The sequence below is a fragment of the Akebia trifoliata genome, chromosome 7 (genome assembly GCF_017979445.1).
Source record: "Akebia trifoliata isolate Shusen 1 chromosome 7, ASM1797944v1, whole genome shotgun sequence".
NCBI lineage: Eukaryota > Viridiplantae > Streptophyta > Magnoliopsida > Ranunculales > Lardizabalaceae > Akebia > Akebia trifoliata.
In genome coordinates, this window is record NC_141381.1 from 19,477,625 (window position 1) to 19,497,861 (window position 20,237).

At 35.3% G+C, this 20,237-nt stretch overlaps 1 protein-coding gene across 3 annotated transcripts; it reads left to right on the top strand.

Annotated features, from left to right (window-relative positions):
- The first annotated feature begins 10,049 nt into the window (after positions 1-10,049).
- Positions 10,050-20,033, top strand: LOC147398339 (diphthamide synthesis DPH2 family protein). Of its 3 annotated transcripts, none has more exons than XM_086447494.1 (11): positions 10,050-10,208; positions 10,568-10,670; positions 10,785-11,005; positions 11,624-11,732; positions 14,128-14,509; positions 15,506-15,575; positions 15,685-15,752; positions 16,258-16,373; positions 16,648-16,754; positions 16,940-17,076; positions 19,293-20,033. In XM_086447494.1, exons 2-11 carry the CDS (start codon positions 10,590-10,592, stop codon positions 19,544-19,546), a joined length of 1,545 nt encoding a protein of 514 aa, XP_086303620.1. In that variant the 5' UTR covers positions 10,050-10,208; positions 10,568-10,589; the 3' UTR covers positions 19,547-20,033. The 3 variants fall into 3 exon arrangements, with proteins under 3 accessions (XP_086303620.1, XP_086303621.1, XP_086303622.1); XM_086447495.1 differs by having other exon boundaries at positions 10,208-10,338; XM_086447496.1 differs by lacking the exons at positions 10,050-10,208; positions 10,568-10,670 and having other exon boundaries at positions 10,905-11,029.
- The last annotated feature ends 204 nt before the right edge of the window (positions 20,034-20,237 follow it).

A 20,237-nucleotide genomic window follows, 5' to 3' on the forward strand; every position in this document is an offset into this window, starting at 1 on the left:
GTGAGGAAATCATCCACACAAAAAACCAATCCATCTAAAATTTCTAACCCTAGTTTATAAGTTGAAGAATCATGGACCGTCAATTTTTTACCTTAGTTTGTAACCACTTTTCATGGGGTTAGAAGTTTTGTAATGCGCTGATTTTTTGTGACGTCTTTGTCATAGAGAACTTATTCCAAAACTTTTTAACTATATAAGACAAAATCTTGTCTACCAAACGCTTCCACACACACACACACACACACACACACACACACACACACACACACATATATATATATATAGAGAGAGAGAAATTTCAGAGCTAATTTTTGTGAGGATGATTTCCTCACCATAGAGATCATCCTCACAAAAAATTAGGCCATTCCAGAACCCGACCCTATATGTGTGTGTATGTGTGTGGCGTTTGATTGACAATCTTAGGATGACAAAATGTTGCCAAAACGTTTGTCTTATGTGGGTTAGAAATTTCGGATTGAGCTGATTTTTTGTGAGGATGATCTCTATGGTGAAGAGATCATCCTCACCCAAAACCAGCTGAATATGAAACTTCTAAGTCTATCAAAAGTGGTTTAAAATTGTGAACCGTCGATTTTTTACCAAACATTTGTAAACCACTTTTGATGGACTTAGAAATTTAAGATTTGGTTGATTTTTTGGTGAGAATGATCTACTTACCATAGAGATCATCCTCACAAAAAATTAGCCCAATCCGAAACTTTTAAGCCACGTAGGACAAAAAAAATTTGTCAGTATTTTGTAGATTCATATATGATGAGCCGATCTCCATTATAAAACTAAATGCAACCAATTGATGCAACTCCAATAATTGGATCTTGAGCTTCCACACCCCAACATTGCAGAGAATAGAGGATAGAGAGAGAAAGAACCACAAAATACAAGTTATTTATAGAAACCCTAACTTTTTCTAGGGTTTCTAAGGTTTGAATCTACCATTAATAAGCTCACTAGAAGGGTGGGGGCATCGTTGAAGAACCCAACCATGATCTCTCAGCCATTGATAGGGAGAAACAGAGGAATCAACTAGTGGGATTTTGGAGAAAGGATCAGAGAGAAAAATAGTGTAAAATGGTGAATCTTTTGAAGATAGAGAATCTCTGTGAACTCTGAAGCCTTCAACTCTGTTTTGAGAATCGAGAGTATACAACCTGAAAAATTCACGTGACTTTAAAGTCTCAGTTTTCAATTCGCTCATTTTTATTTTTGGAAACATGTTTATTAATTGTGGATAATTAATGACGATTTATGAAATGTGTCACTGAAGGTATGTTTTAGTGATGAAAATCAACCTGTAGCTAATATTAATCATTAGTGACAATAAAAAATATTGTCACATAATATCTTTAATGGCAAAAAAAAAAAAAAAATCGTCACTAAATTTATTCATGTGGTCATTATGTTAGTTCCAAAAATCTACAATCATGAATTAGTGACAAAATCTTATTCTCGTCAGTATATATATGTTTTAATGGTGAAAATCAATTTGTAGCTAAAATCTATTATTAATGACGACAAAAAATATTGTCACTAAATCTTACACTTTTAGTGATAATAAAATAAAATTTTCCACTAAATATTTTCATGTGATCATTCATTTTAGCCATTACATTTGAGTTTGTCACTAAATGTTGTTAGTATAATACCTATAGTGGTGACATTTTATTTATTTTTAATAAAAATTATTATTTAGTATCAATATATGCATCGTGGCTAAAAGTATATTTTTAGTGACGAAATATAACCATAGCTAATGACTAATCATTAGTAATAGAAAATATCTTGCCACTAAAATCCTAAATCTTTAGTGACACAAAATATAAGTCACCACTAAAGATCTTCATGTGGTCACATTTAAGGGCACTAAAATTTACATCCATGGCGTTAGTGATGCATACTTTTGAGTTGCCACTAAATGCTGAAGATATGATATTTTTAGTGGCAACATATTAATTTTGCTACTAAAAGTCTCATTTTATTGACAATATATAAATTGTGGCTAAAACATTTGCCATTAAAAACCAACTTTCATATAGTGAGTAATAATAGTAGTCGTTGTTGCTATGTTCACAGAAGATTATCTGTGAACATTGCAAAACATGGTTTTAAAACTCGTTTTGACGTCTCATTTTGTCCATGAAAAAGATCGAGTAGTCTTGGATGAGACATTTGATTTATTTGAGACGTCTTGGACGAGATTTAAAAAAAATGCCTTAGATTTAGAGCAAACCATGTCTTTGAGACGACTTGTCAACTCATCTTGTTGGTGGACGATACCGTAAAAACTTCGATAAGATGTTTCGGTTTTATAGAAACCTCATTTTTGCACTCATCTAATTAATCAATTCGTCAACTCGATTACGACGGTTCCCGATGATAGATGAATATTATAAAGTTTTATTTGTTATTAGATGTGTTTCCAAAGCTCAAATGAGATATTTCAAACAAGCAAACTTTAGAAACCACACTACGCTAAGAAAATATGACACAAAACATATAAATCATCATTTTGAGATAAAAATAAGTTTTACGAGAAAAATCATTAAAAAATGATCAAATTATCAAAATACCCCTGATACCAGAACATCCCTAGAGACTACATTACGCTTAAAAAATCTATTTTGTCAATTTTCACAAAATTTGACAAAATTACAAAAATATCCCTCATAAGGTCCACGATCATTTCACATCAAAAACCAATATTCTCATTGAATTCCTTATAAAAAATTGATTCTGAAACATTTCAAAACATCAAAAATTAACATCCGAACTCAAAAATCCTTTGTGAGGGCAAAACGATAATCTTCCAACCTTAAAATTAAAAATTTGAAACTAATAATTAAAATATTAATTAATGTAAAGTGGAATCTTAATAAATTAAAATAAATTTTTTGAACAAATAAGTTCAATTAGTTAAGCCCATGGGCCAAATTTCAAGTAACGGCCCATTTATTCAAGTGGGACCCACCTGATATTTAATAAAGAATCTTCCACCGGGAGTCCTAAAGAATTCAGAATAATTTAATAAAAAACCCTCTATTGGGGGGGGGGGGGTCCTCCAAAACTTAAAAAAAATCATTCAAGTAAGTCAAAAAATAAATATAAAATCTAATTGAAAATGAATTAAAATATTATCTAAACCACTTAACATATTAGTTAGAGATATATCTTATCTCTAAAAGACATAATCAAACCCTAATTTTATAAATAAAACTTTTTAAAAAGAGAATTCTACCACCTAATTTCGTATGTCTGGAAAAATCCAAGAAAATAAAAGTAAAAAACTTTCTAAATACATATCAAAATCTTAAATTTGAAGTCCCAAGTCAGTACCTAATCCCCAAGCACTAATTTTCAACCTAAAAACACTCAAAAACTTGAAAAAAAAATATCACAAAAGTCATAAAAGCATCCAAATCTAGAAGAGAAAAATCTCATATCGAAAATCAAAAATAAATCTAACAACAAAGATAAAACGATAAGATTTACACGAGGAACACTCACTACCAATTTTTAAAGGAATCAATCGTTGTAATTACTCAGGTAAAAGAAGAGGTAATTTTTTTAAATCCAAATTTAGGCTATTTTTGCAATGTAAATATTTGAGAGGAGTAGAGACTAACTTTCGTCATACGAGATTAGTACTTAACACCTCCAATTTTGTAACTTGATCCCGGTACCCATAATCTATTTGTAGCTTAGTGTTCTTTATTAATTTAGAGTCATACTTGGTTTTTAGATCATAAAATTAGGTGGCGACTCAAAAAAAAATCGGATCCGTATCGACGGATTGAGGGCTCTTTTAGGTCTCAAGTGAGATTTAAAACCATGCTGTAAAGCCAATCCTCAAGGCAAGTTGAAATTAAGATTTTGTTGAAGGTGCCTTCCCAAGTCATGATTTTTAAAATTCTCAAAAGAAACTGTATGCTCTTGTGCCCTGAACTTGATACTTGACAACGCTTTTAGATACTGAGTTTTCCAATGCAAACACAAAAGTATTTTTGTTGAGATGAGATGATTAAAAATGAAGGATAAATGCTAGCTAAGATGATGGCTCTTCTAGTGGATGTTTGATGGCTTTTGCAAATTTTATATCGATAAAAATTGATTTAGCAATAGCAACAACCTTGATCGAGATATGCAAGAAAAGGGATAACAACATTAAATATTGTTCATCTTATTAAATGAACTTAGAGTAATGGTAACAATGTATTTGGATTGAAGATTGGTAATGGTTTCTTGGAGGAAGATGAAAAGGAAACTAATATCTACTTTAAGTTTTATTTGGAAACCTATTCTTACATACCATCTTTAGTAATAAAAATATAAATTGTGGACATGTGATTTATTCAATTTTGAATATATCATCCACTTTAGAGGATTTTGGAGTTATTACCATTCATATTTGAAATGGGTGTAAATGGTTACCCAGATTACATTTTTTTGAAAAATATGTTAATTTTGGCATTTTGGTGACTCTCGTACGGATATGGCTCATTTGGTCCAACTTTTGATTTTAAGTAAATGGACTCATTTTGTGGAGTAGGGAAGGTGTTAGGCACCATACTCCATCCACCATGGTGGTAACCTCGGATTCGGTCCATTTTGAAAATAAAAATAAAAGAAGAAAAATAATCGAAAAATCCGATATGTATCCTCAAGTATGAGGGGCTTTGATGTTGGTTCAACCCATTGAGGGCATTCTTATTGAAAAATTGGCCCTCTAATGGTTCAAACCATGGTGGTGTGTGTGAATGTGTGTAAAAATGAATTAGTAAAAGATGAGAGTTGGAGGGGGTGTTCTTTTGTCCAAACCCACCTTGCTATTTTGTTGACTTTCTTTAATTTTTCTTGATGAATCCCTTTGACTTTCTTGAATTTGCTTAAAAAAAGTTGAAAGTTGAGAGTTGAAGGTAATGGAGATGAGTTGAGAGTTGAGAGTTGAGAGTAGTGAGGTGAGTAGAGAGTTTTTTTTTCAAATTTTCATTAGGTAGTGAGAGTTGATGATGATGGGGGTTTTATAGAGTTTGGGAGTTGTTTTTAAGGATAAAGTTGGGTGAAATGAAGATGAATTGTAGAATGGTATGGGGTTTAAGAGAAAGGTAGGGGTAAATTAGAAGGGTTTGGAGGGTACTTGTGTAAGAAGGTTAAATGAGTTATTTTACAATCCAAATGAGTTGGATCTTTCAACCCATTTGGGTTCAGTGTTAGGTGAAGGATAGTAAATGGTAAGGATAGGGTGTAAGAGAGTGATGGATGGGTTGAGTGTTTGGGGAGTGGTGTTTGGATTTGAGAGAATGAGGGGTGTAAGAGGGTAATTGATGATATTTTGGGAGGGTGTGAGAGATGATGCCATGTGTTAAAATGGGTGGAAATGAATGATTGAGATGAATTGATGGGAAAGTATGAGTGTTTGATTTGAGAGGAAGGGTGTGGGTTTAGATTGTAGATGTGGGTTTTGTAGGGAATGATGATAGTAGATTAGGGGGAGGTATATGTTAGGGGTGTGGGTAGATGATGTTTAGAGAAAATGTGATGGGATAGGTTGGGGATGAGGGAGGTGAAATGGGGTGATGACATGTGTCATTTTTGATAAAAAAGTGATGATTGATTGGATGTGAGTTGTGGTTTGTAGGCTAGGATTGTGGGTTATATATAAATTGGATATGGATTTGAGCTTAAGGGTATTGGGCTTGGGTTTTAGGAAGGTTGTAAGTATTTTGAGATAGGTAGGATTTGTTTTAGGGTAGGGTTGGGTATGTTAGAGATATTTTGGGGTTTAGGTTATGTGGAGTTAGGTTTAGGTTAAGGGGTAAGGTGAGGGATTGATTTTAGAGAGTTGAAGGTTGGTGGGCCGTAGATGGGCTTAGGGTATTTTTGGTTTAGACGATGGAGCGGTGAGGGAAGAGGAAATGATAGGTGTCACAAGTCTCATTTTTTTTAATATTTTATTCATTTTTTTGAGATTTTTGAAAATATTGATTTGATCAAAATGCCATATGTTAACTGTAGACACCTCAATTTGAACGGGCCACTTCTCGAAAGGGCCCAAAAATATCGATTTTCCAAATAAATGGGCCAACGGGCCTTAAGGGCCCAACTCATTGAAAATGAACATTTTTACCAACCCGAGGCCCCTAAGACCTCTCAATGGTTTAGGAGGCCACCAAAAGGACTCGGCCAACCTTACGCTTTCCCAACATTCACCGCTCTGCTTCCAAAATAAAAAAACGTCAAATTTTCGATAAATTTCACCAACGGGCCTAAAAAGCCCGATTCGCCAACACGTGACATTTTTGATCAAATTAATGATTGTAAAAAATCTAAAAAAATTAATTAAAAATTAAAAAGGTGAGACTTGAGATGCCTACCCCTCTTCTACTATCACCGCTCCGCCTCTGTATTCGTAAAAACCATTTCTAAAACCCAAGCCCAACACTACAAAGCCCACAAATCATTAACCATATCCAATTCATTATCCAACTCACAACCCTAACCCATAAACCACAACCCACATCAACCAATCACTCTTTTATCATCAAAAGATGACACATGTCATCACCCCATCTCACCTCCCTCACCCAACTACCTACCCCATTAATTTGCTTTAAATCCCATCTACCCACACATCAACCCATCACCTTTTCTCTCAAATCAAACACATCTACCCATACCCCTAACCTATACCTCCCCTAATCTACCCTCATCATTCCCTACAAAACCTACATCTACAACCTAAACCTACACCATCCTCTCAAGTCAAACACTCAACCTCTCCCATCAACCTATCCCAACCCTTCATTTTCACCCACTTTAACACATGGCATCATCTCCTTCATCCTCCCAAAATATCATCAACCACCTCTTTAAATCCTCCATTCTCTTAAACCAAACACCATTTAATCTCAACCACCATCTTAAACTTATCTCACCAAACACTCCACCCAAATGGGTTGGGTAGGATCCAAACCATTTGGGTCAAAACTCACCCATTTAACCCCCCTTCCTAAATACCCTCCAATCTCCTCTAAATTACACCCACTTCTCTCTCAAACTCATAACCATTCTACCCATTTTCTTCACTTCACCCCATTATATCCCTAAAATAACTCCTAAACATCTATAAATACCCTCATCCTCTTCCCAAAAATGGCCCCCAACTTCTCATTACAAAACTTCTCCCCAACACTCTCTCTACTAACAACCATCATCAATTCTCACCAAGTTTACCAACTCTTTTACACAAATCCTCTACAAGTCTCACTAAAACAAAAGAAATCCCTACTCTCTCTAATCACTTCTTCCCATTCTCATACTCTCATATTATACTAAGGACTCAAGAAGACTCAAGCAAGAAGAAGAAAAGAAGAAACAAGATACAAGGTGGGTTTGAAGCACACCCCCTCTCTTTCTCTAACCTTCTACTCTTTCCCTCTTCTAACACCCCCTTCTTCTATTTTATTTTACCCCTTTTGATGATTGGGCCCCAAGGCTAAGGTTCATAAGGGTCATTTCCATTAATGAAATGACCCTATGATCAAGCCGAAAATGAATCCCTACTTAGGGAACATATGCACCCACGTGGCACATTTTTTTCACCTTCTTTTAAAAATAAAAAATGATCGAGTTATTTGAGGTTACCGCCACGTGGCGGGGAGGAAAGGGTGCCTAACACCTTCCCTTTTCTTCAACCGAGCCGCTTACCCAAATCTCGAGGTTTGACTACCCCTTATCCATTGTGAGTCACTAAAATGCCAAAAATCTCATCTTTTGGAAAATGTACCCCGGGTGACCATTCACACCCACTTCCAACTTGAATGGTGGCGACTCCAAATCATTGTAGATGTAGTCATCATAATGACGAAATCACGCGTCTACATTAACAAGTCGGGTTTTTTAGGCCTGTTGGCGAGTTTTATTGAAAATCAGATATTTTTGGGTTTGGGAGTGGAGCGGTGAAGGTGGGGGTGCGTCAATTCTTTTTGGTAGACCCAGTAGACCACTAGGAGATCTCAGGGACTTCGGTTCGATCAAAATGTTATATTTGAGTGATTCGGGCTTTTGAGGCCCGTTGCTTAATTTTATTGAAAGATTGTTATTTTTGGACCCTTTCGAATGGAGGTCCGTTCGAATTGAGGTGTCTACATAAACAAATGTTTTTTTATATCAAGTATCAAATGATTTTTCAATTTATACCTATAAGAGGTAGAGATACCCACTGATTTGACGTAGTTTCAATCTCCATGTGTATCCAAGTTATCGATAAAGATATGCAAGGGTAGTTATGCCCCAAACATATGTACTAACTTTTTTAAGGTCTATCAACAATTTAAGATACAATATACATATTATTAGACAAAAAAAACGTGCATCCAAGCAAGTGCAACAAATAATCTTGGGCGATACAATCTTTTTTATGCGAGGATGCATTCTTCGAACAATATTTGAAATGACCCTGCAAGCACTCCATCCTAACCAGGTAATCTCTATTTTTTGACAAATCCTCTGCCACGACATCTTCTGGTATATCTAATCCGCATATAACTAATTGTATTGCATTTGTCAACAATACATCATACCTATTAACAATCTTACCCTCTATAGGAAGGTTGATAAGGTGCTTCACATCATCTAAAGTAATAGTCATTCATCAAATGAGATATGGAAGGTATTTGTCTCGGGATGCCACCTCTCAACTATGACGAACATAAACATCTTATTTATCGACTTATATCAATAAAGGATTAAGTTGTGCAAACCCGAATTATTCACTCGAGTTCTAACTCCATTACACTTTTTATGGAGACTCCTTTTCTCAAGCTTAAGTGAATGATTGAAGCATTGAATCATACTTAACAAGTATCCAATGCCTTTTTTTTTATAAAACAATTGAAAAATAATAGGAAGTGTTTTTATGCTTTTATAGACAATAAAGTACAATAGTTTTGTTTTAAAACTTGTGTCTTATTCTTTTAAACAATTGAAAAATAATAGGTAGTGGACATTCTTTTGAGATTTTTTAGTTAATAATGTATAATGGTTTTATTTCAAAACTCGATGCATGGCAAAACAACAAAATGTCATTTCCTTCATCTTCTTCAACGTGACCACACCAGAAGAGAAAACCTTTGATATATAGTTAACTCACTATGTTTGGCTCTCGATTTGTTTCAATTTTTTACAATGCCTGAACTGAGAATCAAACCAAGTCAACTAATTATTCAGTTTTTTACCCAGAACGTAATCGATTGTCAATTCAAACCGAACCAAACCAGTCTAAAACTCACGGTTTGGCTCAATTATCAGTTTGAACCAAAATCGTGTGCACCCCTAATGGTAGGCTTTTTAAAAACCTTTCTAATTTAAGTTACACGTAAAGAAGAAAACATGGTTGTGATGTTCCCGTGTTACTCGACATGGTGGTTGTATTCGTAGGGGAAGATCCAGGATTTTCTTGTAGTGGAGGCAAACTATGGTTAGTTGTATAGTTGAAGAACTTGAAGATGAATGGTTTTAGGTAGAAATTCAAGGGTTTTGGATTAGAAGTTGAAGAAAATGATATTTAGGTCATTTCCAATTAATATATAAGAAGGTTTGATCAAAAGGGGGAATTGGAGGGAGATGATGGAGTGGGGACAAATGATAATTAGTTGAAAATATAAGGGTGTCTCAAAGTTTTATGGGGGTAATTGCCCCGACCAACTCCTTACTAACTTTGCCTTTGGGTATTCGTGATGCTCAAATGATATTTTGAAAATCTTGGTAAAGTCAATTGGGATTTTGAAGATTTTAATTAAAATAATTTTTTTAAAATAAAAATAAAAATAAAAATAAAAATAAATTTTTTATAAATAAAATATGATTTTATCACTACAAAATTTCTAATATATCTTATTTTATTAAAAAAATTATAATTATTTTAATTTAGATATATATAAATCGATGAACAAACCGAGTTAAATGGATTATGTCGTCCGAGACAACTTGGTCTCGTCCATGGACGAGATGAGAGGACAAACCGAGTTTTGAAACCATTGGCTCTTGTATCGTCTCTGTTTCAACATTCAACAACGAAAGAAAAAAGGGAAAAAAATTCCGCTAATCCATTGCCCTCGAGAGCAGCTCTCTAGAACTCACTGTCTTCAAACTCATCAACGATCGAGCCTCCAACTCGCTCTCTCTCATTCCAGGTATGCTCATCTCTCTCTCTCTCTCTCGTATTTCCTTCTCCCGCTTTTCTCTCCACATAGATATGAGGAGAAGCTCTGGTTCTTTAATCTGTTAAAGCAAAATCCTAAAGTTCTGATCTTGGAAACACAGGTACTCCATTATAGTCCCTATCTAGTTTAACAAACTCATTCATCAAATCAAATTTGATTCTCTCTCTCTCTTCCCCAAACCCTAATTATTTATTCCTAAAGAGATGAAACAGTGGGAAGAAAAGGTTTTCTCTTCTAATCTCCACCTCCAATTTATATCTTTTGATATTGTTTGTTTTGCTAAACTGACCCTCCTGTATTTACTTCTCTTACATTTTCTTCTTTTTCAGTGAGGAATATATCTTTTTCACCATGGATTTTGCATCAAATTACGAAATTTCACGAACAGCCCATTTCATCCGTTATAAGAATTTCACTAGGGTTGCATTACAGGTGATCTTCTTCAACTTTCTCAAGCCCTAAAACTATAAAAGAAACACTAGTTTTTAACGTTTCATTCACTCTGACTGACATACTGACTTTAAGCATCTTTGATTTGATCTTCAGTTTCCAGATGAGCTTTTAAAGGATTCAACGAGAGTTGTGACTGCATTGAGAGATGAACTTCAATCTCTCATCAAAGAATCAGACGGTGGAGATGATTGCAGAGATGTTAGGTTGTTTGTAATGGCGGACACAACTTACGGGAGTTGCTGCGTTGATGAGGTTGGAGCTTCACATGTGGATGCGGAGTGTGTTGTTCATTATGGACACACATGCTTAAGCCCGTGAGCATTTATTCCCCCAATCATGTAATAATAGAAAGCTTGTTAGTTATTGAGTTTCACACAGATCGGTAGCTGTGAGTTAGGGTTTTGAATCTTCTACTTTCTAGTATGATAAGTTTGCGTTTGAGTTGAGTTAGAATAGACCTGAGGTCCACAGCCAGGCTTTATGGACCATATTAGTTCAAGTCTGTTAGATTGGAAATCAGCAACATTCATGTCAGACTAGACAAAATTGAATTGAAATGCATTTTGAGGATTTAAAATGTAACGGATTTGGTGTTCAATCTCTACTTGTTCTAAATGTCACTAGCTGCAGCTGTTATTGCTGTTCTTTCAAACCCTCTGCCCTATTTGGATGGCCATATTTCTGCTCCTTAAAAGTTCCTTTTTGGCCCAAAAAAGGGTGATCAAGCTGGCCCTTAAATTTTTTTTTTGTTGAGAGCTTCTGTTGCCACACCAACTTTTGCTAATGCCACCCCAAGATGTGTGCTAATTCTTTGTTGATTTACATAAGAATTGGGGTTGTGTTAGCAAAAGTTGGTGTGGCAATAGAATCTCACATTTTTTTTTTTTAAACAATTGTAATATTTGTTAATTATCCTATGTTTTTGTTTGCAGGACCTCAACGTTGCCAGCACTGTTTGTTTTTGGAAAAGCTTCCATTAACGTGTCTGATTGCGCCAAGTCTTTATCTAATTGCTTATCAACTAGTGGCAAGCCAATTCTGGTATGATAACAACCCATTAACACTACATTTGCTTTTGGACAGTTTCAACATGGCACATTGTGGGGAAAACATTAAATGCATTTTTGGAGATCATTTGTAGATTACTCACAAATACGGTATTTCATCCCGAAACTTAGTCATGTAAATGACAACGTTTGATGCGTTCTATTGCAAAAAAGAAAAAAAAACTTGGGCATTGAACAACCCATCAAATCTTCCAAGGAACCCCCGGAAATTGCTGTTTGAATTGATTTCATTTCAATGGATGTCAATTTTTTCAGGGAAGTTCGAAGTAAAGCTTCTACTACCATGTAAGAGAGACATGTCACAATTTATAAATAGTGACGAAGTTGTACAAAATATTTACTACCCTAGGAAAACTGTGAAACATGATACCGTAGTGACAATGTAACGTCTAATGAGATAAACCGAATCAAGATATAGGGGTAGATATCAGTAATGATAATTATATTATGGTGAATCCAAAAATTTCATTTTCTTCCCCAATCTGTCTATAATAGTACTTGAGTTGGCTTTTTCACTCAGTTGTGGATGTCAATTCATCCAAATTTCTTTATCAAAAATAAAGGAAAAAAGAACTTCGAAACATCCCACATAAATATTAAAAGGGGACCGGTCTTGGAGCTTTGTATCATAATCATTGTTTCATTGTCATAGCAGGGGTCATTTCTCTAGTCCATCTTACTAGCATCTTGTGTCAAACTGGATGCTATAATTTCCTTCTCTTACCATAGACATTAAAATCTTTTTAGTCATATCTTTCATTTTCTTATATTTTAGATCATCATGTAGATGCTATTATGTGGCTAAATGCAAAAGGTGCAACCTAGCTACTAGGGCTGCACTAGCAGCCAACATTAGGGAGCCAACGATGGGCCAAATTTTTTCCTATATGGGTTAAAAGTTTTGAAATGGGCTGATTTTTTGTGAGGATGATCTCTATGGTGAGGAGATCATCCTCACAAAAAACCAGCCCATTCTGAAACTTCCAATCCCATCAAAAGTGGTTTACGATGGTTATAAAAAAAAATTGGTTTACAAATTAACAGTAAAAATCAATGGCCCATAATTCTTCAACTTGTAAACCACTTTTGATGGGGTTATAATTTCCAGAATGTCTGATTTTTTGTTAGGATGATCTCACAAAAAATCGACCCAATCCAAAACTTTTAACCCATATAAGACAAATTTTGACTCCCACGTTGGCTCCCTAATGTTGGCTGCCGAACAGGACCTATATATATATATATCACGACAGTGCATTGTGATTGACCAAGAACAAGGAAGCTGGGTGGAAAGACCCTTCAAGGAGGAGTGGCATTTTGAAAGCTATTAGCTAATTGGTAGGGGATAAGGCTCCCAGCTTGGATGGTTCCTCATAGTCATTGTCCAAAGCTTGTGGGGTAATATGTTTGGTTTTCATGAATGTGGTGCAAGAATTTCGGGAGGAGATCCATCTTGATTATTGTTTTTTTCAAACTTCTAATCACACCTTTATTTTTCTTATCCTTGGCGAAAGGGATCTGTGTGTTGTAATGCATTTTCGTGAGCAAAAACCTCTTGGATGATATGTAATTATCTTCTAGTCCTTGTAATTGGTTTCATTGGGTGATCTCTGGATTTGTAGAAATTAGTTCCCCTGTTTCATTCATCTAGAAGGCCTTCTGTTAAGTCAATATGTCAAGGGTTTTGAAGAGAGGGAAATAGTAAACTCATGTGGTGCTATACTTGTTTCCACTACCACAAAAATTCATGTAAAATTGAAAACAACAGAAAAAGAAAGAAATGCGTAAAGGTTAGACCAAAATTCTTGATTTATTAAAAAAGTGATCTTGGTTGAATTGTTAAAGATTCTGTCAGATTAAGAGATTCAGTGAGTTTTTATGCTTTTTTCCAAGTTTATAAATCTTGAAATACACATGCATATGTATGTTTCTCTAACATGCATCAATTTCATGTGGTGGCACAATTGTAACCCTGCTTCACGAGCCCTTGGGTTTGATAAAAGAAGCCTTTTTGCTTTGTAACCCTGCTTCACGAGCCCTTGGGTTTGATAAAAGAAGCCTTTTTGCTATCCTGTCGTTGTCATTCAATGGTTGAAGATGAAAATTTATAACTTTTTTTTTCTTACAAGCTTAATGTTGCTCGAAAAAAAGTGACTTAGATTTTTCACACATTTTTCTTTTTAGCATATGTAAGGTATGTATGATCATTAAGTGCATTTTTTAGTTTGCTATCATATGGCTTATTGAAAATTTTATTTATTTATGAGTTAAGTATTGAGTCAAACCCAATCTGAAACTAAAGTGTTTGTTACTGATTTTGAAGTCTTTCTAAATTCAATGAATGAAACCAAAATTATTCTAAAATCTAGGTGCTCTATGGGCTGGAATACGCACATGCAATACATCACATCAAGGAAGCAACGATAATAGACTCATCAAGATTCTGTGGGTCCAAATTCAATTTAGTTCTCCATTACGCAGATGTTACATGTTCAGTTATGAATCCATCAGAAGATTATAAAGCATTCAGTGGGCAGCTTGAATCATCTGATGATACCTTTGTTGCTAATGGAAACTGTTGCCATAACGAACAAATGGGTTCCACCACAGCTGGCACCCGATACAGTATTGGAGGCTTGATGTGGAATCTACCAGAAGGCCACACAATGGAGGACTACACGCTTTTCTGGATTGGTTCTGACAACCCAGCATTTACTAATGTTCTGCTTACATTCAATGGCAGTGAAATAGGTAACTTCATTTATGCTTATTTTAGGTTCTATTTGCCAACCATTGTTTTTGAGGAGTTTGGGCATCTTTCCTTCTTTTGCTTGGTGATTGAGTCATTCAATTGGAGGCATGGATTTTTATCTTTTAAACTTCAAAATTTGGTTTGATTGTTCCATTGTCATTGTCTTAATATGGGTCCATATCTACAGTCTATACCTTACACATGGTATGCATTCCTATCCTTCATGTCAGTCCAAATGATGGGCTCTTAGTCACCACTCCATCCAATTTATGTCAGATGTTTTTATTTTCTGATTGGGGTGATTTGGCCTCAAGCAATAAAATTTAGTGATTTGGATCCCTCATGATGATGTGCAGTGGGAAACCCAGGTTCATGTTAATAGAGAGTTGCTATTGGCACCCCAACTTTTACTTATTGCACCCACCCCCAATTTATTAAATTTTTTATGACACCCCATTTAGAGATTAAGACACACTCTTCAAACATTACCAAGGTTTGGCTCAAATTATAATCTCAACATTACAAAACAATATAACACTCGTTCAAACAATTTCAGTAGATGTTTACATTTTTTATTAGGCTCATATAAATCCTAAACCCAAAAGATAGAAATCTAGCAAAAAAGAAAATGAGAGACCTTCTAATGGCATCCCAACCTTTACTTGTTCTCAACCATTCACTTATTTTCTTTATTTTTAATTGGGGTGTAATAAGTAAAAGTTGGGGTGCCAATAGCAGCTCTCTTGTAATATTATGACTCTGGGGTATCATGTCATTTCTCTTTAGTGTGATGTATTTGATGACGTTAAAGACAACCGTCTTTATAATCATTACCTCAAATGTCTTCAGATATTTTCTGTTGTTTTATCCTTCTTTACACAAATCTGGTTACCTGAAAAAATAGGTCGATGATATGAATCAAATTGGAGATGTACTCTGTTTTCTCATGTGTATTTAATTCCTCTATGTTTGTGTTTCATTGACGTTGGTTTCAGTCAGGTATGACCCAATAGAAAATTGCTTGGTGAAAGACTTGTCTCATCAGAAGAGGATTCTTAAGCGTAGGTATTACTTGTGATAAAAGGTTCCTTTCTCTTTCTTAGGACCATACAATCTCTATATATCCATGTAGCTATAGTGCTTGTACTTAATGTAAGCACACTTATTTCTGTAGATATTATCTTGTGGAGAAGGCCAAGGATGCAAACATTATTGGGATTTTGGTGGGCACTCTTGGTGTAGGTATGTTCAATTAATGAGTTGTCACACTTTACTGTAAAATATTTTATTGGAGTTGGCTTGTAATAGAAGCCCAAATTGTGTATGTTGTACTCTATTTGCAGTGCCAAAGATTAAACAGACTAAAAAATATGGACATTGCATGAACTTATTACAATGTGCACAATTTATTTGCTGCTCAATATGATCCTTACTGACATGAGTATGGTTTAATTGTTAACACATCTTCTCATTTGCCCACTAGTTTACCATTTTCACGGAAAACGAGCATTTCAAATCTCGAGAAAGTAAACATAACGGTAATATCTAATTTTATTTGTTAAGGTCGTAATGTTGAGACATAATTTTCTTTTCAACTGAAAACCCTAAATCATGATATTTGAAGTCTTACTATTATCTGAAGTTTTTATTAATTATCTTGACATATTCATCATGGTTTTTGTATGTTTATGGATTCATTCGACATGGCAACTAGACTAAGCTTTATATTTCACAATTGCCAATGCAGCCGGTTATCTTCATATGATACTTCAAATGAAAGAACTGATCACAAGGGCTGGGAAAAAGGCCTATACTCTTGTTATGGGAAAACCAAATCCTGCTAAACTTGCCAACTTCCCTGAGGTAAATTTGTTTTATTATTGTTTACACACTAAAGACATTTGTTGTTCTGCATAGGGTGATGAGAACTGCTGGGTTCTGATAAGCAAGGTTTAAAATCTTGTTTCAAGGCAATGTTTTGGTCAGGAGAAAAATCTTCACCAGAGCAGTCCGAGACATTTTGAAATGGTCAATGTTTCTTCTGGTCGCGATAGAAACTCTAATGTACTGCCGAAACATTCCAAAATGGCATGAAAATTTGAACTATGCTGATTAGGATTTTTCCATTTTTGGACAGTGCGATGTTTTCATTTATGTCTCTTGTGCCCAAACTGCTCTTTTGGATAGCAAAGAGTTCTTAGCTCCAGTTATTACACCGTTTGAAGCCATGCTAGCTTTTAACAGGTACTGCTTACAAATGTCCAAATGAAATTACTATTTGTTTTGTTTTTTTAGCTTTTTGAAGCTTCCCTGCCACCATAGGCTGTAAATACAATCTTCGTTCGTGTTCAGAAGTTAGTTCTTTCTGTTACGTTGCCTTGATAATTGAACTTATTCACCTTCCCTTGTATTCTCCTTTGATTTTTCAGAGGAAGCCAGTGGACTGGAGCATATGTGATGGAATTCCGTGATTTGATTGCTTCTTCACCAGACAATAATGGCAAGTTGGAAGAAGCTCGGTTTTCCTTCTTGCAAGGTGGCTATGTAGAAGATTTTGAGTTGCAAGGTAATGCTCTTTCACTCTATGCATGCACAGTGGGATGAAAAATTTCTATCATCGAAGACTAAACTTCCTTAATGTTGAGTGTAAAATCATGACACTAGGAAATTACTATTACCCTTTTTTGTCTTCCATATTGGAACACAATTTGATGTTGCAACAGAACATACCATCAATTTCAGCTGCAAGCTCAACCCTCTTTTCCATATATTTCTTTTGTCTAAGCTGTGATCTGTGAAAGAATCCCACAACTTGATGCTTACGACTTGTGGTGGCGATAAAAATTGCACCCATATCGTAATCAATTAAGTTTGGATGTGGAGTCTCGCCTTCTTCATCAATGCAATCGTGACATGTTAGGTTTTAGATGTTACATGGTAGGTTTTAAATCTAATTCATCTCAAACCCAATATGAGCCTAAATCCAATTCAAACCTACGTAAGTCCAATCCCACTCCATGGACTCAAGTCAAGACATTGGATTCCCTAAACGCATGCTCTCAAATCTTCTCCACTCATTCCATTTCTCCAATAATTCCATATTTTTGGATTTTCTATCAAATAACCCAAAATGCTCCTATTATTTCATGTCTCCCATGTTTTCATCTAAACATTCTCATCATCTCATGCTTTCATACATAAATTCCATCAAATTAACATTTGTCACTCCCCCATTCACCATCCTAGAAACCCTAGATAGATTCCTTCCCTATCCTCATAAAATTGGAAAATTCCAAAAAATATAATACAAACCTTATGTCCTTTCCATTTGTTTTTAGGGTTAGACTGCTCTACCTCCAAAATATCACCTCCAAACTCTATAAAAACCCTCCTTCCATAACACTCAAATCTCTCCCCCCTCTGTAACTCTCTATTATTCTACACTTAAAAATTAGATCAGAAACTTCATTGAAGACCAAAACAAGCACAATCAAGAATAAGGTGGGTTTAGGACATTTTTTTAAAGTTTTGCATACCCTCTCCCCCTCTTCTATTGTTTTCCTAGATAAACATTATGATGTCATGAACACCCTCCCCTACCCCGGTAAATTGGGCTTAGGCTCGGTTGAAAAGGTAGGGGTTGAAGCCTTCTTAATCCTCTCATGAATCACTATGTACATCAATGCACACACCTACATGTGCATGGCGATGATGGAGACCGGTGCCCCTCTACTTAGAGGTCGAACCACCAAGTTCATAGCCATAGCGTGCATTGCATCAAGTCCATGGTTCTAAGAGAATTTCTATCATGGAACCCTAAAAACCTAGGCAGACATCAACTCCCTCTTCTACGAAGGATACATTCACTCTATGCACTTGCTCACTACACTATGCATTTTATTCTTCTAAATCTAAAATGGCCAAGTTTTAACACCTTAAGGTGGTCAGAATGGGGTGCCTAACACCTTCCCCGTTCTCTAAGCGGACCTCTTTACTTAGACATCAGGTAGACCATTTTCATATCCATCGATGATAGTCACTACGATGTCTACAAAAATCAATTTTCCAAAAATACTTTTGGGTGGCCATTCACACCCATTTCAAAAAATAAAAATAAAAATGGTGGCAACTCCAAAACTTATTAGAAATGCGATCTTCGTGATTGAAAATCACTTATCTACAGTTTCCCAAGTCCTATCTTTTATTTTTTTTATTTTTATTTTTTAATGTTCATAGACATTTTTTGTGAGGATGATCTCTATGGTGAGGGGATCATCCTTGCAAAAAATCAGCTGCCCATTCTGAAATTGCTACTCCAGTTTACAAGTTGAAGAATTGTGGACCGTTCATTTTAACAGTTAGTTTGTAACCACTTTTTATTGGGTTAGAAGTTTTAGAATCGGCTGATTTTTTGTGAGGATGATCTCTATGAAATTTTTTTGCCATGTAGGACAAAACGTTGTCTAGAATGTTGTCTACGGAACGCTGTCCTATATACATATCATCTTTCAGCGGATGGGCTGGTATGCCCAGCCCTACCAGCTCCGAGACTGCCTTTGGATATTTCAATAGAAAACTCTCATCTCAGTGAAGTCCACCCTTAATTGGGCCAATCCTATCTATGTATGGTGGGAGAAGTTGCCATCTATATGTATATGTTAAACCTTTTCCTGTAAACATAATCTTTTGCAGTTCTTTGACATGTTCTTCTTCAGTACTCTATTACCAAATCTGAATTTTCTGGTCAACTTGAGTCGCATTTTAATTGATTTCTTAACTCAGAAAAAGGTGTGGAAGAGAAGGAAAGAGAAGATAATCTAGTTGAGGCAACACAGAAAGCTCTGCAATTGCATGACAAGTACCCACATTCCCTTGTCAAAGGAGCGGCTAAATCTGGGGCAGAGTTTTTCAGTGCTCGATCCTACCATGGTCTTGACATGCAAGGTGAGGATTCATCACCTCGTTCTTTTGTAATTGGGAGAACAGGGAAGGCTTCTGGTTACGAAGATGAGAAAAACAAGCAGCAAAATTTGTGATCGGCCTACAAAAGCACATCCCAAAGTTCAGTCACTGGATTTTCTTCTTTCCTCTGTTTCGGTCTAGCAAAGTTTGACTGAATGAGTGGGACAATCACATTGGGTCTGGCTAGGTATGAAGAAGTTGATGGACTCTGCAGATGCATCGACCAAGCTCTGTTAATGAGAGAATCCATTTTCTTTGCGAAACTCAAATTTCTTGGATTAGCCAGGAAAAGAGGGTGTTTCAACAACAAAATGTCGAGGGCAGAAGCGTCAAGATTGAGTCAGGTATCAGATTATATAGAAATGGGGAAGCAACACATTGCACACGCATGTGCTACTAGGCTAAAAGGTTTTTTTTTTTTTTTTTTGTATTCTATATTATTATAGATAGATTATTTCTTTTGTATGAGTGAATCTATTTAAACATACTGATAAAAAAAATCTATTTAAGCATGTTTTTATAATTAAAAAAAAAAAAATAGTTAATGTGAATTTGCATAAACTATACTTATTGTTCTCTGATTACAGGAGATTATATTCACACTTAATTTAACTGGTTAAATCTTCAGTAATTGAATATCTGTCGGGATGGATGGTAAAGATATCAAATGCATATATCTTTAGTTCATTCTAGAAGATTCCCAACATTGTATAAATAATTTTTTTTTTTAGTTTTTGAAACCAGAATAATCAAAGTTTCCAACAA

Bases quoted from the DNA above. Each gene is read 5' to 3' on its own strand.
- LOC147398339 (XM_086447494.1), top strand. From the start codon at position 10,590: ATGGATTTTGCATCAAATTACGAAATTTCACGAACAGCCCATTTCATC. The intron at 10,671-10,784 runs GTGATCTTCTTC...TTTGATCTTCAG, and splicing joins TCACTAGGGTTGCATTACAG to TTTCCAGATGAGCTTTTAAA. The intron at 16,374-16,647 runs GTAAATTTGTTT...ATTTTTGGACAG, and splicing joins AACTTGCCAACTTCCCTGAG to TGCGATGTTTTCATTTATGT.